The 25,679-nt window shown below is 39.9% G+C and overlaps 1 protein-coding gene across 2 annotated transcripts; it reads right to left on the bottom strand.

The window, feature by feature from the left end:
• Nucleotides 1–1,407: 1,407 nt before the first annotated feature.
• AFG3L2 (AFG3 like matrix AAA peptidase subunit 2) lies at nucleotides 1,408–25,557 on the bottom strand. Of its 2 annotated transcripts, none has more exons than XM_084282277.1 (17): nucleotides 25,353–25,557; nucleotides 22,114–22,213; nucleotides 21,572–21,640; nucleotides 20,479–20,594; nucleotides 19,422–19,574; nucleotides 16,851–16,925; nucleotides 15,093–15,217; nucleotides 12,465–12,738; nucleotides 11,765–11,902; nucleotides 8,930–9,083; nucleotides 8,197–8,304; nucleotides 7,925–8,050; nucleotides 6,798–6,908; nucleotides 6,125–6,240; nucleotides 4,996–5,196; nucleotides 3,255–3,449; nucleotides 1,408–2,429 (listed from the first exon to the last, which is right to left on the bottom strand). In XM_084282277.1, the coding sequence occupies exons 1-17, from the start codon at nucleotides 25,464–25,466 to the stop codon at nucleotides 2,187–2,189; spliced, it is 2,418 nt and encodes an 805-aa protein (XP_084138403.1). In that variant the 5' UTR covers nucleotides 25,467–25,557; the 3' UTR covers nucleotides 1,408–2,186. The 2 variants fall into 2 exon arrangements, with proteins under 2 accessions (XP_084138403.1, XP_084138404.1); XM_084282278.1 differs by having other exon boundaries at nucleotides 15,093–15,214.
• Between the last annotated feature and the right edge of the window lie 122 nt (nucleotides 25,558–25,679).

Here is a 25,679-nt window from a genome sequence, read left to right as displayed (position 1 = left end):
AGGAGGAAAAAACACATGGAATTAAATACAAGCATATTTAAAGCTTATAGATGTGAGGAAAGGGTTAACTGTTCCACCAAGATGTCGGGCACCCAGTGCTGTAAACACCGCCTGAGCACTTTCACAGGCTGTACGAGGAGCAACAAAGGGATTATGTGACAAAAACACCCCAAACCCCGGTCTGAGATAACCAGCCTTGGAGAAGAGCAAGGCCTCGGGGAGGCATAAACAGAGGGCTGGAGCCAGCCCAAGTCCAGGCACCTGCCCTGCGCCGCCGGGAGCTCTGCTGGGCAGGGAAAGGGCAGGGATCTGCAGCACCAGGAGCAGCGTAGTGGTGGTGGGATGTGTTTGCCCAGTGTTCTGCTGCAAGTCATGTATAAGTTACTGCAAATTTTCGTGGGGGTGTCTCTCTCCTTCAAGGAGTAGGGGTCTCATGACTCACGTTTAGTAAAAGCTTTGTAAATCTACCCCTTGGTCTCATTCCCTCAGTCTCAGACATCAAGTCACTTCTGTGACATAAAATAGTTTACTATAGCAGTAAGTCAGTCACTCTAAACTTCAATTCCAGTAAGGAAAGAACTAAAGTTTAGTTTTATTTGGGATGTTTGCTTTTTTATTGTGCGTTCTGCAACAAGAAATTTGGAAGTAGCACATGGAAACATTGTTTAACAACTAAAAGAGGCCCAGTAAGTACACCCTGAATTACTCCTTACCTTGTGCCCCTTGTTCCCCTTCACTGCAAGCCAGGCAACGTCACTGATGGCAACAGCTTCATCATGAAAAAGTAAAATAATCCTGAAAGAATGATTTCCATAAACAATTTACTTCAAATAACTCAAGCAAAGAGCTAATGTCTGACCTTTCATAGGCACTTCCACCTCCCCCTTACCACCCTGCCGCTTTCCAGCATGTTGCAACGTGCAGATGGAATCAGTCACTAATTATTCCCTTACAACTGAGAGGGCAGATTAAGCCTCGAATAATTTGTTATCCAGAGGAGGTTTCATTTCTTCTCCTTCCCTTATAAAACACAAAACAACACAGCCCACACCCACACTCCTTTTTTTTTTTTTTTTTTTTTTAAGAGGGGGAGACTGCCAGGCAGCTTCTCAACAGCAGAGTTCTCTAACTAGCACAGCCTCGGCATGCAGCAGGTAAACCAGAGGCAATTGCTGTGCTCAGGCAACTGCACCAAACTAGGCAGAGAAAATTATTGCCCTTTGGTTCAACAAACCAATATGACACTCAATCTGATTTAGTATCTTTGGGTTGGCTGCTGGTTTTAGTAAACTAGGATAGCAAAATTGTTCTCACAAATAAAGTTTTATGCTTGAGATGTTTTGTATTAAACTGAATTCTGTACCAAGAAGTCATCAAAAGAAAAAAAAAAAAAAAAAAAAAAGAAACTTTGCTCAGAAAAGTACTGATTTTATTGTCTCAAACTGTATTTACACAACACATTCATATGTTCAATATCTTACAGAACTCTGTAAAAAAACCTGACCAATAAAACTGCAGGAGCCGAACTAAGTTTCAGACTCAAGGACACTGAACCACGAGTACGTTTTAAGATATTTAAGCGGGTGTTCAGTTTCACTGTCAACTTACATGGCAGTTCTCTGTAAACAAATTCTTTTTAAAATCAAAATCCAGGGCGGGGAGAAAAAGGGTCAGATGAAAAAGCTGTTTTTTCTGCAAAGCTAGCACTTTCTAAGATCAGACTGTTGGCCAAGTATTCAACAATGCATTTTGTATGATTCTGCTTTGGAAACGAGTCACATACAGGTCTATTTTAGATCAATAATCAAAAACTGTTTTTTTTTTTTTTTTTTAAATAAGCGTACATACATTTGAAAAAAAAAAAGAGACCAGTGCCACAAAGGTTGTGCATGAATCTGAACTGTTTCCATGTTTGAGAGGTTCAGTTCTGGCATTCCACTGCAGCTCAAATCCAATGCATGTTTCTTCAGCTGACAAATGAAGGATGATCATCTTTTACCAGTGAACTGATGATATCACATATGTAAGCTGGGAGCAGAACATCCTCGTCTCATCACCAGGCACCACTCTTCCAGCCATCCCTAATACAGTTTGGTTGAATAAATATTTGTTTGTTTTGGAAGTACAAACTAGGTGAGTTTATTTCTCTTCCAGAGTGCAAGTCAGCCTCACCACACACGTTGCAGTTAAAAGGGCACCCCTCCGCTGATCTGCCTAGCGACCTGTTCATCTGTTGTCTCCTCTTTCTCTTTTTCCCTATCTTTGTTCCAGTCTTTAAGGCCTTCTGGCAGTGAAGTATCCTCATCCAAGCTTCCTGTGCCTTCGACAAATTCTTCGTAAGTGGACTTTTCTGCAAACGGTCTCGGGCCAAGCAGGTCTAGCATATCGCTTTTATCCAGCACTTCCTTCTCCAGCAGTCGTAGGGCAACCTGGAAGAGCAGAAAGTCACGTCACACACAAAACAGATTTTGGTTGGTTCTCTTCCTTGGAGAGAACTTAAGGCCGCTTGGGACAAGATTTATCAAAATGAATCTGTGCTGAATGAAGGAACAGGTTGCTCAGAGTTCACTTAATACATAGTTTTTCTCCTCAGGTAGCAAAAATTCCATTAAACAAGAATCCTACTTAAAAGATCTGGCAGAATGCACCTGCTACAGGCCACTGTTGCAGTTATCGTTACTTCAGAACAAGTCTTTGGCTGCTGCCAAAAGGTTCCTGATGCAATACATCAACAAGTATTCTCTGCCTATCAGGCCTGATGGTTTGGCAAGGCTGCTGTTAGGTTACAAGCTACAGAGCACCACAAAAGATCCGTGCGTATGATACTGTGCACGTGTAGTTTGTAACCTTCTTGGGCCAGTGAGCTACTGTTCAGCGGAAACAATATTCAGCGATCTTTTTCAGGATGGTGACCAGGATGGGTTATGTTGTGGGTGGTGATTGGTTTTGGCTTGTTTTCTCCCTTCACACTGGCCTAGTACATTTCCTGACACTTACTTTAGTAGCTAGGACTCTTCTCTCCAACTTTGCAAATGAATATTCACCATAGTGGTGAAGGGATGTTAAACAAAACATCCGTTAGAACCTCGGGGTGTTCCAACGCAAGGATTTTTATTCACTTAAATCTTGTGGCACACTCTAGAAGTTATATTGAATAATTTTCAAGGAAGCTTTCTTATACACACACATTATTTTTAATCTATTCAGTTCAATTCAGATACTGCCTAACCAGCTGAAAATACTGTAATGCTTACCTTCTCTACTTCTGCTTTCTTCTCAGTCAGAAGGGTTAATGTCCGGTCATATGCAATGTTAATAAGCGACCGAACTTCTTCATCTATCAACCTGGCAGTTGCCTCACTGTAAGGTTTCTCTAATACCATGTCTCCTTGACGGGGGAGATCAAAGGAAATCTGCCCGACTTTTTCATTCATCCCAAACTGGACAATCTGCAAAGAAACAGAGGGGAGATGGTGAGACTTCAGGGTACGTTGATATAAATCTGGTAGACAGAACTGACGCAAGGAAGGCATTTTACTATGACCCAACCTTTTCCTCTAGAGCCAACCCTCCTCTGAGAACTCCAGCCTACCTAAGCTGAAGTTCCTTAGTTAACCTTCACTTACTCCTTGTTAACTATTAAAACTGAAGCACCCAAATACCATCATTTGGAGGCGGTTACTCTCGTGATGTACATAATGCTTTCCTGTTTAAATACCAAGAGATTAGAGAAAAACATTTCAACCTTCCTTAAGCTGTCTACCTCTTTTCCTTTACCAGAAATTCAGGTTAAGGATGAAAGTATAGGGTTTCAAAGATACTGTTCTATCACATGCTGTATTTTACTCCAAACACACCCTACAAAGGGGACATAAATCTCATCTTGCTTTATTCATTAATGAGTATCAGCTCCTGGCTGCCAAATATAGGTATTTTGCATTTTACTCCAGCAGAGGCAGAAATACACATTCACACTACTATTTACAGGTTCACTCCATCACCACTATCAATTTGAAGGTTACTAAAGCAATACTCTACTGCTCAGCCTTGCAAGATGAAAATCGGTGTGACAAACAGTATTCAGAACTGAGAAAGCTCTCAGCACTAGAAAGAAGCATCTTAACCTGCTTCCTAAAGATACGTTCAAAACCTTAAGTCCCTAGATCTCTCTGGGGACAACGTCTGCTTATTATGAGAAGCAATTTATACACACTGAACATTTTCTATTTAAAATTGACCAAGAGGCACTGAAGGCCAGATAAACATTAGCATTACCAAAGATTTCACTACACATTTAATGTTCAGAACTGGGAAAGCAAGAAGTTTGCCAGAGACCCACAAGTGGTTCCGGATGGAGGTGGACAGCAGGGGGAACATGACATGTGAGGGAAAGGTACTCCAACGTATTTCTCTTGCTCACCTCATAAGCATCTTATAAAATGGCAGCTTTTATGTTGATGCAGGAAACGGAATAAGCATCTAGTACATAGCTACAATTAGATGAGTCACTACATTGATAAGATTTCAAATTGCTCCCCTATGCCAGTTAATATGGTACAAACTAGTGCCTTCATTGACAGCAAACAGTGCTTAAATACAAGGTTTTCTGGATTTAGTTACACACGCAAACTTAAATTGTGTTTTCAAACAGTGCAATTCTAGAAGTAGCATCAGAGGATCAAATCTGTGCCTAAATTTGATATTGAAAGCATGCATTTTCCACGTGTATTTGAACACAAGCACAGCATGCGTGTTCCTGCAGGTGGATGCACAACAGTGTTCAAAGCCAATTACACAGACTCTTGCTGTAAGACTACCCTAAGACTCTGGAATCATCAGCGTCTCTATAGAGCAGCATAACATTTAGTCATACAATCTTTTATTGAGTCAGCTTTCAAGGGACATACCTGATTAAATCGCATCCTTTAAAAACATTAATGTTCAACAGTAGAAATAGAAACCTGTAAGGAGGAGGAGTATTACTTAAGCACGTACCTGAGCATACGCGCTCTGTGTCACCTTCTTCAAGTCATCTTGGGCACCAGTGGTAATTCTTCCAAAGAAGATTTGCTCAGATACACGGCCTCCCAGAGTCATGCACATTCTGTCAAGTAGCTGCTCTTTGGTATAAAGATACTGTTCTTTTGGTAAATACTGAGCGTAGCCCAGCCCTTTACCACGTGGGATAATAGATACCTGCAATCAAAATTAACAGAATGATAAAACTGAACAGTGTTGAAAAACAAAGTATTTGTTGGTTTGACTTAATTATTGAATACCACAACCTATACCATACTCACCCTTGAAGTTTAATTCAGACATTATCTCCGTTTACATTTTTGCCCTCATTGTGATTTATCCTTAAAAGCCCTGGCTAGCTCTAAACTGGGATTACAACTACTAGAATATCTGGAAAAGAAAGGTAAGACCACTGTAATATCTTTTCCAAAGATTGCATGGCATTTTTAAATCTGATAATTTAAAGCTTTTAGTTACATACTGGTCTGTAAGTATTTCCATAGCAGACACCCCGTTTCTGTATCTCTAATATTCTGAGCAGGTGGTTTCCATGTTCACTACAGCCCTTCCAGCAGAAAACCGTACTAGACAAATTTTAAGCTTGAAAGCCAGACAACATTAAGAACACAGTCAAGGAAAAACTATGGGTATCACAGCAAGTCTGGCTGCCTTTTCTTTATCTTCAACTCACCAAGCTGTGCATCCAAATTTAAATCAGCTTCTGGATGATCATTTCTGTAGTTGTATTACTGAGGCGGCATGCACCTGCATAATCTTGTAAGATTAATTTAAACATCTGACCTGTACTAAAAGCCCCAGAGAAAAAACAGCTCTCAAATGAGGCAGTCTCATGGGAAGATCGTGTCCCTTTCACTTGCAAGAGTTGTTGATACTACAAACCCCATAACACCCTACCAGTCAGAAAACAGTGAAGAAAGCTACAAGAAGTGAACCAAAACAGATGCTAACATTGACACACTTTCAAGGTCTTTTGCAAGATTACATATTTTGATAACCTTCCAACATTAGGGAAAACAAACAAACAGGACAAAGAGATGCTGTCCATGCTACTTTTAAATTACCAGTTCATATTAACTTCCTTTACCTTTAGGAGTGGGTCAGCATGTTCCAAAAACCATCCTGCAACTGCATGCCCTGCCTCATGATATGCTACAGTCTTTTTCTCCTCTGGTTGCAGTACTTGTGTTTTCTTTTCCAAACCTTTACAAAATAAATTTGATTAATAGTTTCAGACATACTTTTCTCTACCGAATCCCTTATTTACTTAGAAATGCAGTGAGCAATACTTAGGTGCCATGTACCCAATCTATAGGAAAACTTAAACACAATAGAAAACTTGCAGCTTCTAGAGATTTTTATCTTTCGGGTTTCATAGTAACCTTGTCTTTGATTAGATTTTCTAGTTTTCAAGTGTAAGTTCTTAAGAATATTCAAATGTTCATATAAAACATTTGCTCTTTAAAAAAATCGAATAATCTTCTAGACTATTAAGGCTAGAAGCAGTTAAAAGCATTGCTAAATCCAAACAGCTATTTTTCCTGGAAAGAATTTGGAAAAAATTAGAAAGTGCCCTGATGAAATTTGTATCTCTGCCCCTTCTTCATTTCAGAAGTCAGCAAAACAGACCAGCAACTTACTTGCTAAATCCCACCTGCATTTAGGGGGAAAAGAACACAGTCCTTAAGAACAGAAAATTCAAAGCCATGCTTTGAAACAAAACATTTCTTGATAAAATGACTGATGAAATTCTCACCTACCTCCAATAACTCTTTCAATTGCTTGCTCAAAATGCTTTTGGTTTATAGCATCTGAGAGATGCCTTGCAGCAATTAAAGCAGCTTCGTTACAAACATTAGCAATATCAGCACCTAAAGACAGAGAAGGCATGAATTACTGATCATTTTCAAAATTTTTTTCTCAGTCTAGCATCATCTTGCCTGTGATTAGATTTTTACAGATTCTCATACAGCTTAAAACTAAAGGTAACGCACCTGAAATAATTCATTACGTATATGATAATTTTGTGACACGGACTTAAATACATTCACCATGGTTCTCTGCTTTAGAATTTATCTCTTAGGTAAAGAATTGATCTCATGACTGGTGAGGTACTTGTTTGATCATTTAGGAGAATAATTTTCCTTCATTATGGATCCAGTGTTGCTCAGATCTTGATGAGAAAGGATTCCTTCTAGGGACACTACTGGCTTCAAGCCATCACACTTCTCTTTAACATTATTTACAGCAACACTATTGAGATAGCTTGGTTTCAAAACAAGTGAAAAACCACATCAGTGCGGTTGCCAAAGATGTTGACAATCAGATGCCAGGAAAACAGTTTTATTATAGACCACAAAAAGAATGAAATATTCAACTATCATTCACCACAGATATTAAATAGATTAAACCACTAGCCAATAATGAAAGCTCGCACACCCATCCCTAATTCAACACAAGGTTACAGTACATTTTTCAGTGAGAAGATTCTACATCCAGAAACTGAAATTTCCCCAGAGAATGTGCACTGAGACTCCAAAAACCAAACCCTTCTGTAAGTAATGTTCAAGAAACCGAACATGTTAAAAGGAAAAACATGCATACCAGTGTTAGCAGTGAGAAATTTCTGGGATGTTTTTGCTGAAGAGAGAAGAGACTGCCATTTCATGTCACCCTGACTGAGGGAGACAAACTTAAAACTCTCAGAAGTCTCTGAGCTGATCAAACAGACAAAGAGTATTTCACACTGTACCAGCAAACAAAAGGAAAATAAGAGAACCAGCCAGATAAGATCAAATGCAAGAAAAAACAAAATAATACGGAAAAAAAAAAAAAGCATATGCTTATGTAGTAAATGCAAAGAACAGTGGAGTTAAGAATTGCTTACCAGAAAAGCCAGGCGTCAACGACGCGAGTTTTCTTGCTAGGTTATCTTTATTTAAGACTGTGTCTAGTTTCAGAGGTCTAAGGTGAACTTTGAAAATAGATGCTCTTCCTTTTATATCGGGGGGACCTTTAACGTTAAAGAAATAAACATTTTTACTTTTCACGTGTAATTGAATGCGTGCAAGGAATATACATATCCATATGTAAATAGCTACAGTGATTCTGGTAGTATGCTACCCAAGCAGAAGCATACACTGATGCAAATACACTTACCAATGTAGATCTGCCTGTCAAAGCGTCCTGGCCTCATTAGAGCAGGGTCTAAAATATCTGGCCTGTTGGTGCCTGCCAAAATTACTACATTTGTGGTTGTATTAAATCCTGGTGAAGAAATACAATGAAAAATTGTGTAAAGAACTTCCAAGAGTAAAAGAATAGAAATAAACTGTCAACTTCACAGGGCCACAGAAGAACTAACACTTCAAAGAAATGATCTTACATCTGCAAATACTTCCTTTCCTTACAGTATTGTCCATAACAAGCAAAACTGGCCTTGGGCTTTGCGAAGCACTATACAAAAGCCTAATCTATTGTTCCATTTGAAGACAAAATAAGTGCTGGTAAACTTCAGAACAAGCATGGGTGATGTCTCTGGGGGGTATGTGTCTTTTTTCTAAACAAATTTTAGCAATTATCAGGCTGCAACAAAATAATTCACCACTATTCATTCGAAGAAGCAAGCATTATTCATTTTAGGAAACATTTGCTTCCTAATACAAACACGATTTGTATTTAAACTGAACCCAACTGTTGGTTAACAGGTCTGAAAAGCCTATCAGTTCTTTCATTTATCGGTTTCTCCCTCTGCTGTCACCTGCACACTTACGCCGTGCATCTCAAACTACAAATGTTAATGTAATGGTCAATGCAGTCAGTACTTAAGGCTGTAAGGAGCTACGATTAGATCCCTGCTGCTATAATGTAATATTAGAAACTCTGCACTTACCATCCATTTCTACCAGGAGCTGATTGAGCGTGTTCTCTTGTTCACTTTGTCCTCCGAAGTTTCCCCTTCCTCTCTTCCTTCCTACTGCATCTATTTCATCAATGAAGAGAATGCACGGGGCATTTTTACGAGCAAGAGCAAATAAGTCTCGGACCTGAACAGGAGAACAGAACAAGCATCAGCTAAGTTAGCAATTGGTCAAAAATGGGTCTGGAGCAGGGGCATGTACATCACTAACAATATCACTATGGTTGACTGTGGCTGTTAATAAGTTTTCCAAATCCCCCAGCCAGCTCTCAATGCAACAGGAAGTTATACTACAGCTGTTACTCAGTAAGAATCATTAATGTGGAAGCCCTTTGATAGACAAATCCTTTCTCAATCTATAAATTAAGAATATAAATTAAATAAATTAAAAGCGTTAAGAAATAACCATTTTCCCTGAATAATTACATCTTATGTAGATGCAATTATTACATCTTCTCTTTAAGATGTAATTATTAGAGTTGATTACATCAACACTAAAGGCCTACAAACTTCTACGGTTTAAAGCAAGATTACTCTTAAGTCCTTCTTTAATGAAAAATCCTATACGGAGAAATGAAATGAAAATAAGCACGCTACAACACAGATGTTCTTTATATCCAGGAAATAAAACATTTTAAGTTTTCCTGCAGTTAGAACAGAGAGATGTAGCTCCTACAGTGAAACTAAGGCTTATTTACAAGCACTCACCATTATACTCTAACAATATGCAGTTACAAATATTGACTCTTAGCCATCCTGTCTCTCCATTACATGGGCTAGGAAAACTGAATTCACCTCCAAACATTTATTCTGAAGTTAAATTAACTTCTTCTAGAAGAATTCTGAAAAAAATGGCTAAGTCATGAGAAAATCTAAAATCTGAAAGCCTGTTTTTTTTTTTTTCCAGATAAGATATTGCCTATCAAACCCTACTGTAATAGTTATGCCACAAATGTGATTGGCTTTAAGATGCAACATTACGATATTCCATTCGCAAACATATCAGAAGGACTCCATTAAAACCAGTTCAGCAAGTCACCAAGACCTACAACTGAGGGATCTAACTGGCACAAACAGGAAATGAAAAATGATGGAAGAACTTTGACCTGAGTGAGAATTATATGCAGCTCAGAGCTTGGTACACTAAAGAAGACTTCTCTGAAGACATACAGAGCACAGTAGATATGACATGATATAAATTTAGGACAGGATGCTGTACCATGGAAAGTCATTCTGATTTGTAACCGGAGTTCAGAAAAAAAAAAAAAAAAAAAAAAAAGTACAACGAACAGAAGCACGGAGAAATGTGATAGACAAGGGAAGTGTCAGATGCTCAAGGTAAACTCCTATCTTTTAGTCTGACAGATCCAGGCAAACTCTTTCTCGGAAGCTCTGTACCTACCGGTGGTGTGCCCAAAACCATTCCCTTTTCTCTTTACAGAAGACCCACAAGTACCTGCCTTCAATTATCTTTTCCCACCTGTATTACTGGAAGAAGTCCCTGAAAAAATCACCAGAAGAGACCTAGGCTAGCAAGAAGTATTTGCGCACACAGCTCTGACAAACAGGAACAAATCTTGGAAAAGTTTAACTGCTAGCTCTTAAGTCCAGCCATATGCAAACTGTAGTTTTTCCAAGGCTTTACAGTACTTAGAATGAGTTTCCCAGTGATTTTTCACAGGACAAACACTGCATGTATCTGGTAAAAGTCACTCCCTATAAATTTCAAATTCAAATCAAGATTCTAGAGCATTTCCACGTCATGCTAGAGAAATTAGTTTTTAAACAGAAGTGAAAAATGGGTAAGCTTCTTTACCTCTATTCTCAGAACTTGTAGCAAACTAATTTTAACTCAACTTCTCCAAAAGAACGTCAGCTTGAAAATACACTTTCTGAAGCTTAATACCAGATGGTCAGAGTTCAGTGAAGGTAAGAGCTGTTGGAAATGAGGTGTAATTTTGGACATTACGAGGAAACTTACTTTGTGGTGTTACCAGCCTCACAAAATATTTTCATATTTCAATGAATAATTAATGAATATTTTACGAATTATGAATATTATGAATATTTTTTAAACAGGCAGATATAAGTGTCCCTTCTTCCTAGGCACAAATAGATATAAAACTGAATGTCTGAAGTGTAGTAGTAAAAAAAAAAAAAAAAAAAAAATGTACTGGAACAGAGTTAACACCTTTTACTTGAAATAACTCATTAATAAAATAAAAATTATGGCTAAAGAGTATCTGTCTGTCTTACACTTTTGTTATTTAAATCACCTGATCTCCAGAAATTAAATCATCAGCCTCATGCTCCTTGGACTCCTATTTCAACCAGAAGCTCATTTGTGTGTCCCAGACAACTATATTTAAGAGTTTGACCCTACAAAGAAAACAAAGTTCTTCAGAGAAACATCAATGATTTAGAGCGGGAGGAGATATTCCCATAGCAGTGGTCAAATGAGCTACCTATTTCTGACCCAGCCAATATGTTCAGTTTGAAGCAGAGCTTGAAGAGAGTTCTGCTCTGTTTGTATGTTTTTTTGTTTCTAATTTCTGCAAAAGAGGTAAACCCTGGGGTGCAGATGGCCTACAACCAGATATTGAAGCGGGTTAGCTCCTTTTATGAAAGGCACGTCTAAGATCCTTGTGTTTAAGCAAGCATCTGGCATCACTGATAATCTGCATAAATGAAGTAACTTAAAGCTATGAATGTTTAATTATAGCTTGAAGCTATAATTAAGCAGCCTACCAAATTTGACAGCATCCTTTCAACAACCAACACAAATAAACAGCAAGGCCAAAGACTTACTCGAGCTGGACCAACACCAACAAACATCTCTAAGAACTCAGAGCCGTTGACTGTGATAAAAGGTACATTAGCTTCTCCAGCTGTAGCTTTAGCTAAAAGTGTTTTCCCAGTACCTGGAGGACCAGTCAGGATTGCCCCCTGCAAGAGAAACAGATATTTTCCTCAAGAAGAAAATAATACAACCCTATGAAATGTCTTACTTAAAGATCTTCTACACGTTACGATGTTGAGTCCACCAGCTTTTCTTCTAACACAGTTCAAAATGCACAAGGAAACAAACCGAAGTTTAATCTGTCATTTAAACCAGCAAAAGGAAAAAAAAAAAAAAGATACAACACTGCCACACTGTCTTAGAATTATGGCAACAGTGATTTCTTCATTTAACACTGAAAAAAAACACAAACAGCCTGTCACCAGTTGGGCTGCCACTACAGCACAGCCAAAAAATGACAGGCAATTCTATAACCATTACATACAGCGATGGTACACATGCATGCCATGTGTCATTTCTGACTCATGCAAACAGATGAAGTACTCTATGAGAAATCTTCAGGCACTATAGTTATGCTGTTGGCCCTTAATGCCTCTTTACTTTTTTCTAATTGTGAGAAGACGCTGGAAAGCACTGCCTACATAAACATTCACAGTCCAATTCAAAATGCCGAGGCCTACCAAAAGAATCAAGTCATCACTCGCTTACCTTTGGAATTTTTGCTCCCAGATCCTCATATTGCTTGGGATTTTTCAGAAAGTTAACAAACTCCATTATCTCTAGTTTGGCCTCCTCACAGCCAGCTACATCTTTGAATTTAACATCTATTTCATCCTTAAGGACTTTGGCTGTGGTTTCACCCACGCTGAAAAGTCCACCCATTCCACGCCCTGCTCGACCTAGGCCTGCAGGACCTCTTCTTAACGTGTAGAGTAAAGACCCGATAATAAGGATCGTAGGCAGCAAACTCAGGAGAAATGATCTATGAAGAAAAACAAAACAAAGGAGAAAACCACATAGATTATAAAAATCCATGACTAGACATCACATGTACGAAACACTGGTTCCACGATAAGCAACCCTGAACAAATTCAGCACCAATACTCTAAGAACTTGCTAACATCTGGTAAACATTACAAGTTATGCACATTGGGGAATAAACAAAAATGTGAGAACAAAGAAGATTCTGAACTACAGAAGTTAAACTAGCCAAAAAATAATTATAATTCTTATAATTAAAAGAAGCGGAATTAATTTTTCATTGCCCATCCTCATTAGCCCATGACCATAGGAAAATGAAAATGAAAATTAATAGTCTTAGAGGGAAACACATCCATACTCCCAGTGCTTCACAAGTGACAGTTTGGGGTTTTGTTGTTTGTTTTTAAAGCAAGCATGACATCAAGTGACAGTGAGATGTTTACAGAGGAAAACTGCATTACCTAGTAAACAAAAGTAGCTCATTTTTCTTGCCCTTTAAAGCTAAATTCACAGGACTAGAATTGTGATAAAGTAACCATTTGTATAAGTTGTATTGGGTAACACATAATCAGTATATGATACCCCTTCAACCAGAAGTTTCTCTCAAATATGTAACCCAGTCCCGTTCCCCTAGGTCTTTCTCTTTTTTTCCTCCTCTGGTAAGAACAGCTCACAAGATGCTCTGTCAACTCTCAGCAATAATAAAATACTGAACTGAAGCACGACCACAGGTTACCAGAAGAATTCCAAGCTCTACTGATATCCCAGACTCCTGGGATGAAAAGGAAAAGCTGGACTTTTCGTCACCCTATGGTATCTAGAAGATTCCAAATCTGTTACACATCTGCTGCTCTCTCCTGTTTCCTGTGGCATTGCTGGGACAAAGCAAGAAGTGGCAGGCAACTGTATCCTCTGAAGCACAGACTCTGAGGAGTAGAGGGCCAGAGAGACCATGACCAGAAAAAGGAATTTAGTGAGCAATTTGTGTGAGGATGAAGATGACACAGAGCTGACACGCTTCTTCCAGTCTGCTGTGAGAAGCCTCAGGCTGATGTGCAGCCTCTTCACACAAGCACAGTACTGCCCTGGCCACTCTTTTATCCAGATTTCTTTAAGCAACAACTTAACAGGTTTATGAGTGCACTTAAGAGCACACCCCACTAGAGAGGAACACAGAAGTAAGGCAGAGAGCTTGTAGCAGAACAGGGAACAGAAACCCTCTGTGAAGTCCCAGGATGGTCCAGAGTTAAGGGTACTATTTTTCCTGTTGCCACAAACATGCAACAGTTTCGTAAAACATGTTGCAGAAATAAACCAAACTTTCCCCTCCCTTTCCTAAAATTGAAAAAAAAATACACTACTATATCAAAAATGAAAACACTGTCAGCAAACAACCATTTATCACCAGTAAACTCAGAATGGTCAGTGGGGACCCCTGGAGGTCACCTGGTCCAAGCCCCTGCTCAAGCAGGGCCACCCAGAGCAGGTTGTCCAGGAGCAGGTCCAGATGAGCTACTATATCCACAGCTGAATTTTCTGATGGGACAGACCTATTTCATAGACATGAGCAGGATTTGTTTTTAACATGTTGACTCGGATGAAAAGGAAAATAGTTCTTGGGATTAAAGACAAGGCTTCTAAGCCATTCAGAAAACCACATCAGAGACTGCCAGTCTCTGCTAAAGCCCAAATCAATAAACCCCATCAACAGAAGACCAATACAAAGAACACAAATCTAATATTGGAGCAGTTATTCCCTACCAGTGTAGCAACAATGCCATAAATCAGGTGTTAGTACTATTTTGCTTATGCAATTTTGGTGATTAAAAGCATGATACATCTTCAAGTTCCTGCTAACAAGCACAATAATGTGATTTCCTTAATCACCAATATCTCGCCTTTTTGCAAGGCCAGAGAATTTGGATTCTGTTGAATTTACAGGCAGAAAGTGGTCCATCTTCTAACTTGGTCGATATACTGTAGTTCTATGCTGTATTTTGTCCACTCTAAAATCTACATGAGCACCATCTGTGAAGCCTTACTGCTGTGCTTTGCCGTTTCTTGCTCTTGTCCAAGACATGTGAAGGAAGGGCTTAAAGGAAGGATGGGTTAATTGTGAGCAGAAATATTTATGGACTAAGATTTCTACACACATAAGGTACTGAGAACAGGTTCTCTTACATTTGACGTTCAGAAACAAACCCAAGATTATTGTTCTGATAATACTGCCACCCAGTGTAGCATAAAGTGCATGTCTTCTAACTCCACTTTTCCACTGTAAAGATAACAATTTCTTATCAAGATACCACAATACTTTTAAAAAATAAACAACTAAAAAAAAAAACAGTTTCTTACCCATCACTCTCTGTTGAGTAGACTACAGGTAACCTGTTCTCCACTTCTATGCCCAGGTCCTGCTGCACAGTTTCCAGATTCCGTTCAAAAGTGTCCACACTACCGATATTAAACCAGACGTACTGCTACAAGAAAAAAAGCAGAGATCACCACAAAATGCCCTATCTTACCTCAGCTTCATCATAAGCCAGCCAACTTCTTCTAACACATACACGAGCAAACCTCAGAATGCATTCAGATCAAAGATATCATTTTAAGTCGCCTTGTAAAGCATGCAACTGATGCAAGATAAATCCTTATAAATCTAAGGCAATATCAGCCCGAATCTGTCACTGCTTCTATAGAAACCATACACCCAACAGATTTTTTTTTGTGCACTTTAAGCAGACTGAAATCCTGGCATTTCCTCCATGAACAAAGGGAGGGAAGAGATGTTTAGAAGATGATTGATAAACGGATTAAGTAGAAGGGAGCTATACAGTCAGAACAACACAGAGCACTGGACCAGCACACACAGTGGTCACACAACCTACAATTTCACCGGGTCTCAGCCTTCCTGGTTGAGAAAGGCAATTTTCTATTTTTGGAGTCCATATTAACTTTCAAGTTAGCTGTCTTCACACAAAAGATAGCATGAGCTTATATCATATATATATATATAGGTGTATATCATATATATATATATACACCTGAGAAATACTCCAGGCTACTTTCTAGCAGTGTTGAGACCCAGACAGTTTCAAGAGAATCTCCCCTTTTGCACCGTGACCTGCCTGACTTGCCCCGACTTACTCTAACATTGGAGAAAAAAAAGTAATCCTAAGCATTATCTGATTGAGAAACTACGGCAACTTATGGTATGTGGGCTAAAGAGTAGGTGTATAAATAAGTCACACTGAAACCCACGGATGAAGTAATTGCTGCAGATTTCACTCTACCCTGGAGGGACTTGCAGACCTTATTTCAGAAAGTCAATAAAAACTCCAAAACTGAAACAATTAACCAACCCACCACCCAGGAAGAGGTAACTGGATAAGGCTTCTCTAAACCATGAAATACAGTAAGAAAGAAATGACATCCACCTGTATATTGAACAAGTCTGAAGTTGGCAGAGACTGTGCCCGAAATAAGTTTCCATATTTATGTATATGAGCTTTATTATTATTTTTTTCCCCAGTAGGTCTCTGCCTCCGAGTATTCCTATCTGGAAAACTTTCATCTTCATCAGTCTGTGTTACCTTACCGTGTTACCAGGAAACACACTCCCTGAAATAAGTACTCTGCTTGAGAATAAGAGCCCTTAGCTTAATTTTAAAGACTATAGTATCAAATGGCAACAAAGTTAAAAGTTTCCTTGTTTATCAAGTAACTGGCTAAAAGTTTCTGTCTTTTCTGGGACAGAAAAGATCCAAAAGAATGTATGTTTAAGGCTGGGCCTTCCCTGAGCAGATGGAAAACAGCAGTTAGCAATTCAAAGCTTTCAACAATCTCTCATTCTTCCTGTTTGCATATTTGTATTAAGAGCGTGGTGCTGGATAGGAACTACTTGGCATAGTTTTAAGATATTTGTGGCAAAACATAATCAATACAGTAAAGCCACAAACTCACACTGTGTGTGTTATAATGTAGCAATAAGGCAAACAACATGTTTTCCATTAAAAGAATATCAATGCTCTTAAGTTTTCTGCATCAAGCTTTATCTAAAAAGATCACCTTGCTGTTTTAATAGATATACATTAGACATTATTAAGTGTTTACCCATTCATGAGGAGACTTTCCCGAAACAAAGATCACTCTAACAAAGCGCTTGTTCACCACTTCAAGTCTGTCCACCTGTGGGATGAAAAGGAGAAAACTTGTTATGTGTTTGAGTATACGACCACTACACTTTCACCACAGCTAGCAGAGCTACACATGCCAGGTATGTTCTTCCGTTTTCTGGTAAGAATAAAATTCACGTTATAGATCAGGATGGTTCCACGATCAGTAGTTTGCATTCTGCAAAGTGTCAAGTTTTTTCTTTATAAGATAAGTTTACTATTAAGAAAAAAAAAATCTTACAATAAACTCTAAGTTTCAAAGTATACTGAATTGTTTCAGACGCACGTACAAAGTTTTACACACTGTCACATGCTTTTGCTTGGTAGCTTTTAAACAGCTCTGTTTTAAGAAACTCAAACTAGACGCAATTCTAATCACGACTAGAAATAGCAAAACCTCCCCTCAAACTTACGTACTAGGAATGCTGCTCACCAGGTTCCTTTTCACTTCTTTCAATGACAATTCAATTGGATTTCATTAATTCCAACACAAGGAAGCTAGTGCATAATTAGTAAATTAGATGGAAATGACCACCTCATACCTTTTTTTTTTATTTTTATTTTTTTTAAGAAAAGAGCACAAAAAGCCACGCACCTTGGCTCAAATCAGAAGTGCAATACAGTAGTTAAACAATATTTAACTATTTCCATGGTCAAACACCAAAATCAGTAGACCATGTGATGCCAAACTCATTGAAGCTTGCAAAACAAAAACTGAACAGAATGAAGGAAAACTTAGATCTGCTCTGATAATTGTTTCTCCTAACAAAATATTCAACATTATTAAACAAAATAATGCCCATTAGTAAAAAGAATTTGGTTAAGGTAACAGACACCACAAACTAAAATCACGTTGCAGGTTCACATATAAAAACATTAAGTTTTCTGGTTTGGATGAAAAGAGCTCAAATGATTAGCTTCTTGAATTTGACAGGATCTCTTCAGAAGTCAGTTAAAGCTTACCACTGCTAGTGAAAATGAAACAGAACAAAGTTACTTCCATTTCTTTTGCTCCTTTCCATAAAATAACAGCTTTCAGCATTTTTCAAGTTTTTAAAACTAACAATGGTTCTATAAGTAGGGCCTGAGCTGTACACAGGTTAGAAAGGCTTCCCTGAACTCACTACACATGGCCATTTGTGGCACAAAAACACAAGCTAAGAAGCCACTCTAGATCTAGCCTGCCTTCCCGCAGGACTACCTGAACATCTTTGCTTTGAAAAACCACGTCACCTGAGTATTGCTGATGTCTTCTCCCAATTAACTGGCCACCACCATGGCAGCCCATAGCACTTGATGGCTACATATTTAGCTTATCGGAATACCCAGACGACATCTTACAAAGGCCCAAGAGACTTGGTTTTATGCAACAACCCCCTTTCATAACGCTTTTCTGCAACAAGGGTTCAGGCTTCGTTCACTGTTACAGCTAAACTAATATTTATTGAGCGAGTGTTTTAGCTGCTTTACGAGTAAAATTCGTGTGGTTTTGTACCATAAGGCGCACACACAGTTGCCAAGTAAGAACAGAACTATGAGATACAGTCTGGGCAGAAGGGTAGAAGCATAATATGCAACGCAGAGCTGCTCTCTAAGACAAAAAAAGGTAGGAAACAAACTGCTTGGCAGTTTATGAAAACAACAAAGGGGTAGGGAGCATGCTGTTAACATGAAATCCTACGTCTGGAACCTAGAGGAGGAAGCAAGTCTGTGTTTTCCCAAGCTGCAGCAGAAGCTACAAACGTGGAATTAACACACCCAAGCCCTAGTGACTCCTGAAGAGGAAAAGGCCTGTACAAGGCATTCAAATTTCTGAACTTCAGGGCATCACCAACCTATTATTCCAAGTGCGGAAAGCTGCCAAGTTAGACACAGAGATAGGACACTGATGATAAAACTGACTGCTCCAGGAGTAGCTTTATGTAAGAGGGAAAGAAGAAATAAAAGGAGAAAGCAAGTGAAGGAGACCATTTTGCAATATGGTTATCCCAGTTCACTGCCCCTGGAAGGGGTTCTTCAAATTTCCACCCCCACCTTTCTCTTAGCACCGCTGTTCTCCAGATGCCCTGGTGAAATGATTTAAGGTAAGGAATGAAACAAGCAGAATTCCACCCGCCAGCCCAGGGTTGGGCTAATGGAAGCATTTAGGGATGGGAGTAAGTTTCTTCTGGGAGCAGCTGGCACATCTGCTTAAACCATTAAATCAACTTACACGTACTGTAAAACCATCCCCTGAGAGACTGTGGCTACACTGCCTCCTTAAGCCAGCATAAAGACAAGCTACCCAACAAAGCCACCCTATCCCAAGTTGCCCCTTCCCTTTCTTCCCTTGAAGCCTTCAAAACAGCCACTCAGAACATCAGACAAGGAACTGATTAAGATGAAAATTAAATCCTCTCTCCCTCAAAAGTTACTCCTGAGCTAGTTCTCACTCCACAGCCAATCGAATACAAGCGTAAGTGGGGAAGCAGCGTGCTGACTTGTCATTTTGATTCCCCTGACTACTCACCACTCCTTTAGAAAGGTAGCTATTGACAAAGTCTTTCCAGGTGATTTCTCTCCCAGGAACCCTGAAGAAGAAGTAATAGACAACCATCGTCCAGAAGAATGAACTTCCCACTACGTACATACGAAACTCCCTGACATCCCAAGGAATGTCACCCTATGGGGGGAAAAAAGAAAGAGTTTTAGAGTCTGTAACACAGTAAGTTCATAACAGACAAGTTCCAGTATCTATTTCTGACTTCTTCTCCTGTCCTCAAGGTTACCACAGAGAATGCAAGGCAAAACTATATTGTACGAACACACTGCAGTAGCTTCAGATACTGAGAAATGACAAAGTTAGTAGAAAAAAACATTAAACATTTTACAAAAAAGTAACAAGTTTTCATCTATGAACTACTCTTTAGAAAAAAATCTTGTCATCTGTTATCTGACCTCTTCCCCCTCCATTTTAACACAATTTTCCCTGTACTCTAGGACTACATGCAAGCCCTGAAAAATAACAGAAGAAACTAAGAAAAAAAACAGGAGGGATGAAAAAAGTCTGCATACCAAGCAAATTCCAATAAGTATTCTTGTGCTGCTAGATGCTATAATCTTTGTGCTACAGCTAAAAACAGTTAATACAAGTTACAAAATTAAACTGATATAAATAAGTATTCCATTAATGTTACAAGGGCCAACAGGAAACTTATTTAGCTTCTTTACCAAGCAGTGTGTAGTCAGCAGAATTTTTCAAATTGACCTTTTGAGACAAAATACGAAACCTTTAAAGGCTCCACTACAAAAATACTGACTGCTAGCAACAATATTCAGATACCTTACCGTTCTGTTAACGTTCACAAACTGACAAAGCACAGTTGGATGCCTCTGTTAGGTTCATCCAAAACAATTATTTATGAAAGGCACTGAGCGGGGGAGCCACCTACAGCCAGTTATAACAAAACAGTAGTCACTGGAAGCTTAAGAAGAACTTATGGAATCAGAAAAAAAAAGTCTAAAAAGCACACCAGGTTATTCTAAGATAGTTAGTACCAAAAAGGAAGATATTTTAAAGTCCAGACCTTTTGTAATCTGGTCCACCAGTTAGTGTCTTCTTTCTTGCCACCTTTTTTTCCACCAGTACCACCTCCTCCACTACTAGTCCCACTAGGCTGTCGGGCACTAGCTTGCTTTGCTTCTAACAGAAAATAAAAGACAAAAAGCACATCTTTATATCTTATAACAATCTTACACCAGGGCTTTCTTTACTTCATATTAATTTTAAAGAGTTATGCAAAATGAACTAGTTTATAATGCTTCAGTAATTAGAGAACATGGAACTACATTTTTCATAGAAAAACAAATATATAGTCCATTAGTTGGCAGACAGACATCTGTATCATACAGTAGATGGGTCTGTTAATTGTATAACTGATGACACTTGGACAAGAGTAATTAGAAAAACACCCCAAATACATAAAGAAGCATGTTATGGAGACTACCTGAAATATATTTCCACGGCACTAGTATACTGAAGACTATTCTTAAAAATATACGTATTCTTAAAAAACAAACAAACCCCCCACATTCTGCAAGCAACACCTCCTCCCAGAATTCACCCCTCCCCTCTGGTCATAATATGCTCCTCTTGAAGTTCGGGGTTTAAGGACATCACAGGTTGGAGTCCTGTTTCATGTTTTAGAAACAAGCACAGCACGGTATCAGACCGACACCACTAAATCCTCTTTCAAGCACCAGGCTACATGGCTGGTCCTTACTAAAGCGCTGGTTCTGGATCCCCACCCAGAATGACAATTCTGGTTATTTCGGACAGCAAAGACCGTACTTCATGTTGCTCTAGGAGAAGCTGAGAACTATAGAGAATATCTGAATACATGACTGTCAGCTAATAGGAGATTGTAAAGCGAGAAGTTAAGGACAAGCACTTAAGCAAAAGAATGAGAGATAAGAATAAGTATTATCCCAGAAGAAATACGTGTCGTGAAAGCAAAGTAACATTATAAAAACATTTTGTACTTTTAAACTGATCTGGTACAGAAATATCTTCCCTGAAAAATGAATGAAAAAACACCAAACCCAAGGATATGCTAAAATCTAATGAATACACATCCTAATGAATGAGTAAAAGAGCTGAAATCAAGCAGCTTTTTGTACCTTTTGTTTCTCCAGCTGTGCCTTTAGTTCCATTACCTTTCTTCCCATTGGGAAAATATTTTTCAAATCCTATCAAGAAAGAGTTAGAAAGCAAGTAACTTTTAGTTTACAATTCTATCATTACACCTCAGTAGTCACAAGCTGAATATATACTACAAAAAAAGAAGCAAGCAACACAACTACAAAAAATGAACTTATTCTCGCCTTGTTGTTGAAGAGCTCTTCCAGGTTCCCATAAACAAATCTACTACCGATATAAAAAAATCAGGTGTATTTAATAACTGAAGTTGTCCTTTACACCAGACAAACAAGCGTAGTTGAACAGAAAGTTGCATGGCTTAATATTAAGTTGAACAAACTGCAGTCGCTCTTTAATAGCTCCTAAAAACGCCATAAAATCAATGCTCCATCTTAAGATTAATGGCTGGTTAATAAGAGAACTTACTGCCCCCCAGACAACAAACCTAAATGGTACGCAACCACGTGCAGTCCTCAGCAAGACAGGCTGTCTGCTTCATGTGAGTGATCAAAGTCACCCTCACCTTTGGGAGGCTGAGAGAAGAGCCTTCTGCAAGCAGCAATTACACTCGCCAAGACCGTACTTCTGTCAGTAGTAACACCACTGGTAACTTCTTCACGGAACTGAAAGATGAAAAATAAATATAAAGCAACAAGAAAGTTCAGTGAAGTCTTCAAGCTCTCTAACAGGTATTATAAGGTCTGTTGTAGAGTTTTGGTAAAGAACTGCTGCAGTCCAGAGCGTAAGAGAACAATGAAATAAGGAAAAAGCAATCACATTGATAATCTTTACATTTGCAGAGATTTGTCTCACAAAACAAAAACGCAATACTCTTTAGTAAAACAGAAAAATCAAGCAGGAAATGCCACAAGGTACAAACACGCACACTGATGTACACCTGTACACTGATGCTACAGGAAGTATTTTGTAATACCCCCTGAATGCTACTTAAGTGCATGTTAACTGTGACTGTGCAAACATGACCTACGCAGTACTATGAAAGTACATGAAAGAACTGCAGCTTTTTCCCAAACAGTTCAGAACACAACTGCTGAATGTGAAAAATCTGCTTGAATCCAAAAGGATACATCAGTCAGTGCTTATGTCAAGCTAGGAAACCAAGGCTTGGAAGGGGTCCTCAGAAAGAGGACCTAAACCCCTGTATAGGTGGAGATCTATTAAAAAATAAAGATATTTGTCATTTAAGCGCAATGAAGAAAAATAAAAGTAAATGAATAATTCTTAAGGAAACTTTAGGCATTGTTACCAAATGCTTTAAAACATTGAAATCTAACGTTATTACAGAGTTCAGACTTCTTTTCTTCTAGGACATACTTCAGATTCCAAAAACAGACATACACTTTATCCCCTTCCTAAGCTTTCCCATCACTTCTAAAAAATTCATATCAAGATTTCCCCAGAGACCAAATCCTCTTATGTCTTCTCATGAAATTAACTTTATTACTACCTCCGTTTCCTTTTGCCCCAAAGGAACGCTCAGTCTCCTGTTATTTTTGATCAGAAGCTATTTACCTGAGAAATAGTAAAAAACACACACAACAGAGAGAGCAAAGCTCAATGTTAGTATCCCTGTAACTATTTTGTTATATTTTAGTGGCTACAGACGACACCTGTGAGCTTGCAGGATACTAGCTGACATGCTAAGACTACCCTAGGGATACGGGCACATCGTAAATTAAATTCTAATTCTCCTGAAGCCTTCTGCCTGGGAGCTTCCCCTTCCATGCCCTGCTAACTGAGGAAATAGCACGGAGTTATTGTGAGCAGTCATCTAGTTCCACCTGCTGGAACCTCGAGGAATGCCAAAACGCCCTTGTTTATTTTGCTCTAGACTGAGGTCGGGGGAATTCTTCAGCTGCTTGACAGAGCCACGGTGTGTCTTCAAGCAAAGGCTGATACTGGAAATACAAAAGGGTATTTTACTGATCACATAAAGCACGTGCAGCGCAGATAACCTGGAAAACTGCTACTCTAGAGAACAGCCACCTGGGCCAATATGCCATGACCTCCAACAGGAGCAATGGCATGCGTGCTTCTTCCTGGGAGAAGCTTTAGGACAAGTGGGATGAATCTGTGAGGGAAAACAAATAAAAACAGAGTTTGCCACAGACCGACCCATCTTTAGTTCAAATGCAAACAGGCAGCGAACGCAGCAACTCAAAGATGAAACTTTGAGATGAAACTCAAAGCCATGTCCGCCAATACTGGCTTCTGTTCTACATCACTGGGCTCCTAAAACAACAAAAATTTGAGATGTATTTATTCAGCAAGCTCAGATTATTTTAATTGGAGTGGAGGTTTCTGAATATTCCTGTTTCTTTAGAAATAAGAAGTAAAGTAACTGCTCACGTTCAAAGGAAAAGTTTAAGTAAGCCCGTTCCAACTGCCTGGCTGAGCTAGGCCAGCACAGGTTTGTTACAGCATTCAGTTACAGTTTAATCACGTTTAGAGTGAGAGAGCGAGACGGAGGCAGGCAAAGTAGCAGACATAAGCGTTTCAAAGTTGATTTTGTGAGAAAAGGAAGCAACCAGTTTCACCACACATCCAGCAAATCACCTGACCGAGGCTGGGAGGCACACTTTCATCCTGCCTGCTGACTCACCGAAGTCTACCCCCTGCATAACGCCCTTTCCTTTCCGCAGCATTCCAGAAACGCAGAAGCTGGTAGCAGCACGCTACACACGTGGGGTTATTTCTCTCACTGGGGAGATTGTCAACGTGAGAACCTATCACGTTGGCCCTGATCTAGGACCTCTCCCTGAGCCGGCTGGCACAGCAGTGCCACAGCAGCCTCAGCTGAGAGCAGCACACCCAGTGCTGAAGCACAGGGCAGGCAAACAGCACAGGCCTGGGCTGGATGCTCAAGTAGCACCGTGGCTCCATGGGGTGTGTAGCAGGAGACTCTGTGAGCGTCTCCCAGTCGGAGATGAAAGAGCTGTCAAAGCAGAGAGACAGCACACGCAAACACCCTGGTAGTTTGGTATTTCAGGCAAACCTTGTGTCACCTTCCTGAAAATTAAGGTTTTGTTTTAAACAGAAATTCAAGATAAGCAAGTTTGAAGTATGCCAAAATCAGTTCTACAGCTAAAACACCCCAGAAAATGTTGCTACTCCTGCACATAACAAACACACGACCTCTAACACCCAAGAAAGGCCTTCTCCACAATTCCAATGTTCAACGAAATAAATCTTAAACAGAACTACTGACTGCACACAAACACTGTGACCATCGTCCACGTGTTGTTTCTTGTTTAAATCAGGGACACACTAAGCAAGAACAGAAAATCCACTTTCAGTTGCGTAAGCAAAAGATCAAGAATCCACTAATTCAGAAGAGTTGCGAGTTTACAGCTTTATCCCTAGACAAGGTCCAAGTCAGAATTCTTAAATGGAACAGAAGGTTAAGGGCAAAGTTACCTCTGTTACCTAACAGACACCAAAATACTACATAAAATTATGCTGCGGAAGGAAAAGAAAGCTGATACAGAGATCTAATTTCAGGTGAGTTACTTATTTTGTTTTGCTAAAAGCTGTTTTCTGACACATTAGCAGCGCTGCTGACCCTTCAATTAATGCCTTAATACTTGGTCAGGGCTGAACATCACAATCCCAGCATTAAAAACAACAAAAACAATAAGCGATACGGTGACACAACAGCTGCCCGGGCCCAGCTCTACAGCACCCCGTTCCCTGGCCCTCCCCCAGCCCCCCCCTCACAACCCGGCCCCGCGCCCCCCTCACCTGCAGCAGGCCGGGCCTGGCGGCCAGCAGGCCCCTCCCGCACAGCAGCCGGGCCCCGGGCAGCCCCCGGCGGCCACAACCGCCCCGGGCCAGCAGCAGGTAGCGGTGCGCCATGGCCCCTAACGGCTCCCAACGGCCCTAACGGCCACTAACGGCCCCTAACGGCCGCCAACCGCCCCCCGGCCCCTCCGCCGCCGCCACAGCCGCCGCCTCGCCCCGCCCCCCCCTCCGCGCGCGACGCGTGACGTCATCGCGCCGCCAACCCGCCTCCCCGCTGGCTCTGCCGCCGCCAAGGGGCGGGGCCTCGCTGCGGTTCACGCGGGGGGG

Source organism: Netta rufina (genome assembly GCF_964035555.1).
Source record: "Netta rufina genome assembly, chromosome: 2".
NCBI lineage: Eukaryota > Metazoa > Chordata > Aves > Anseriformes > Anatidae > Netta > Netta rufina.
The sequence above is the reverse complement of the archived record's forward strand: the minus strand, read 5'-3'. Positions and strand labels throughout refer to the sequence as shown.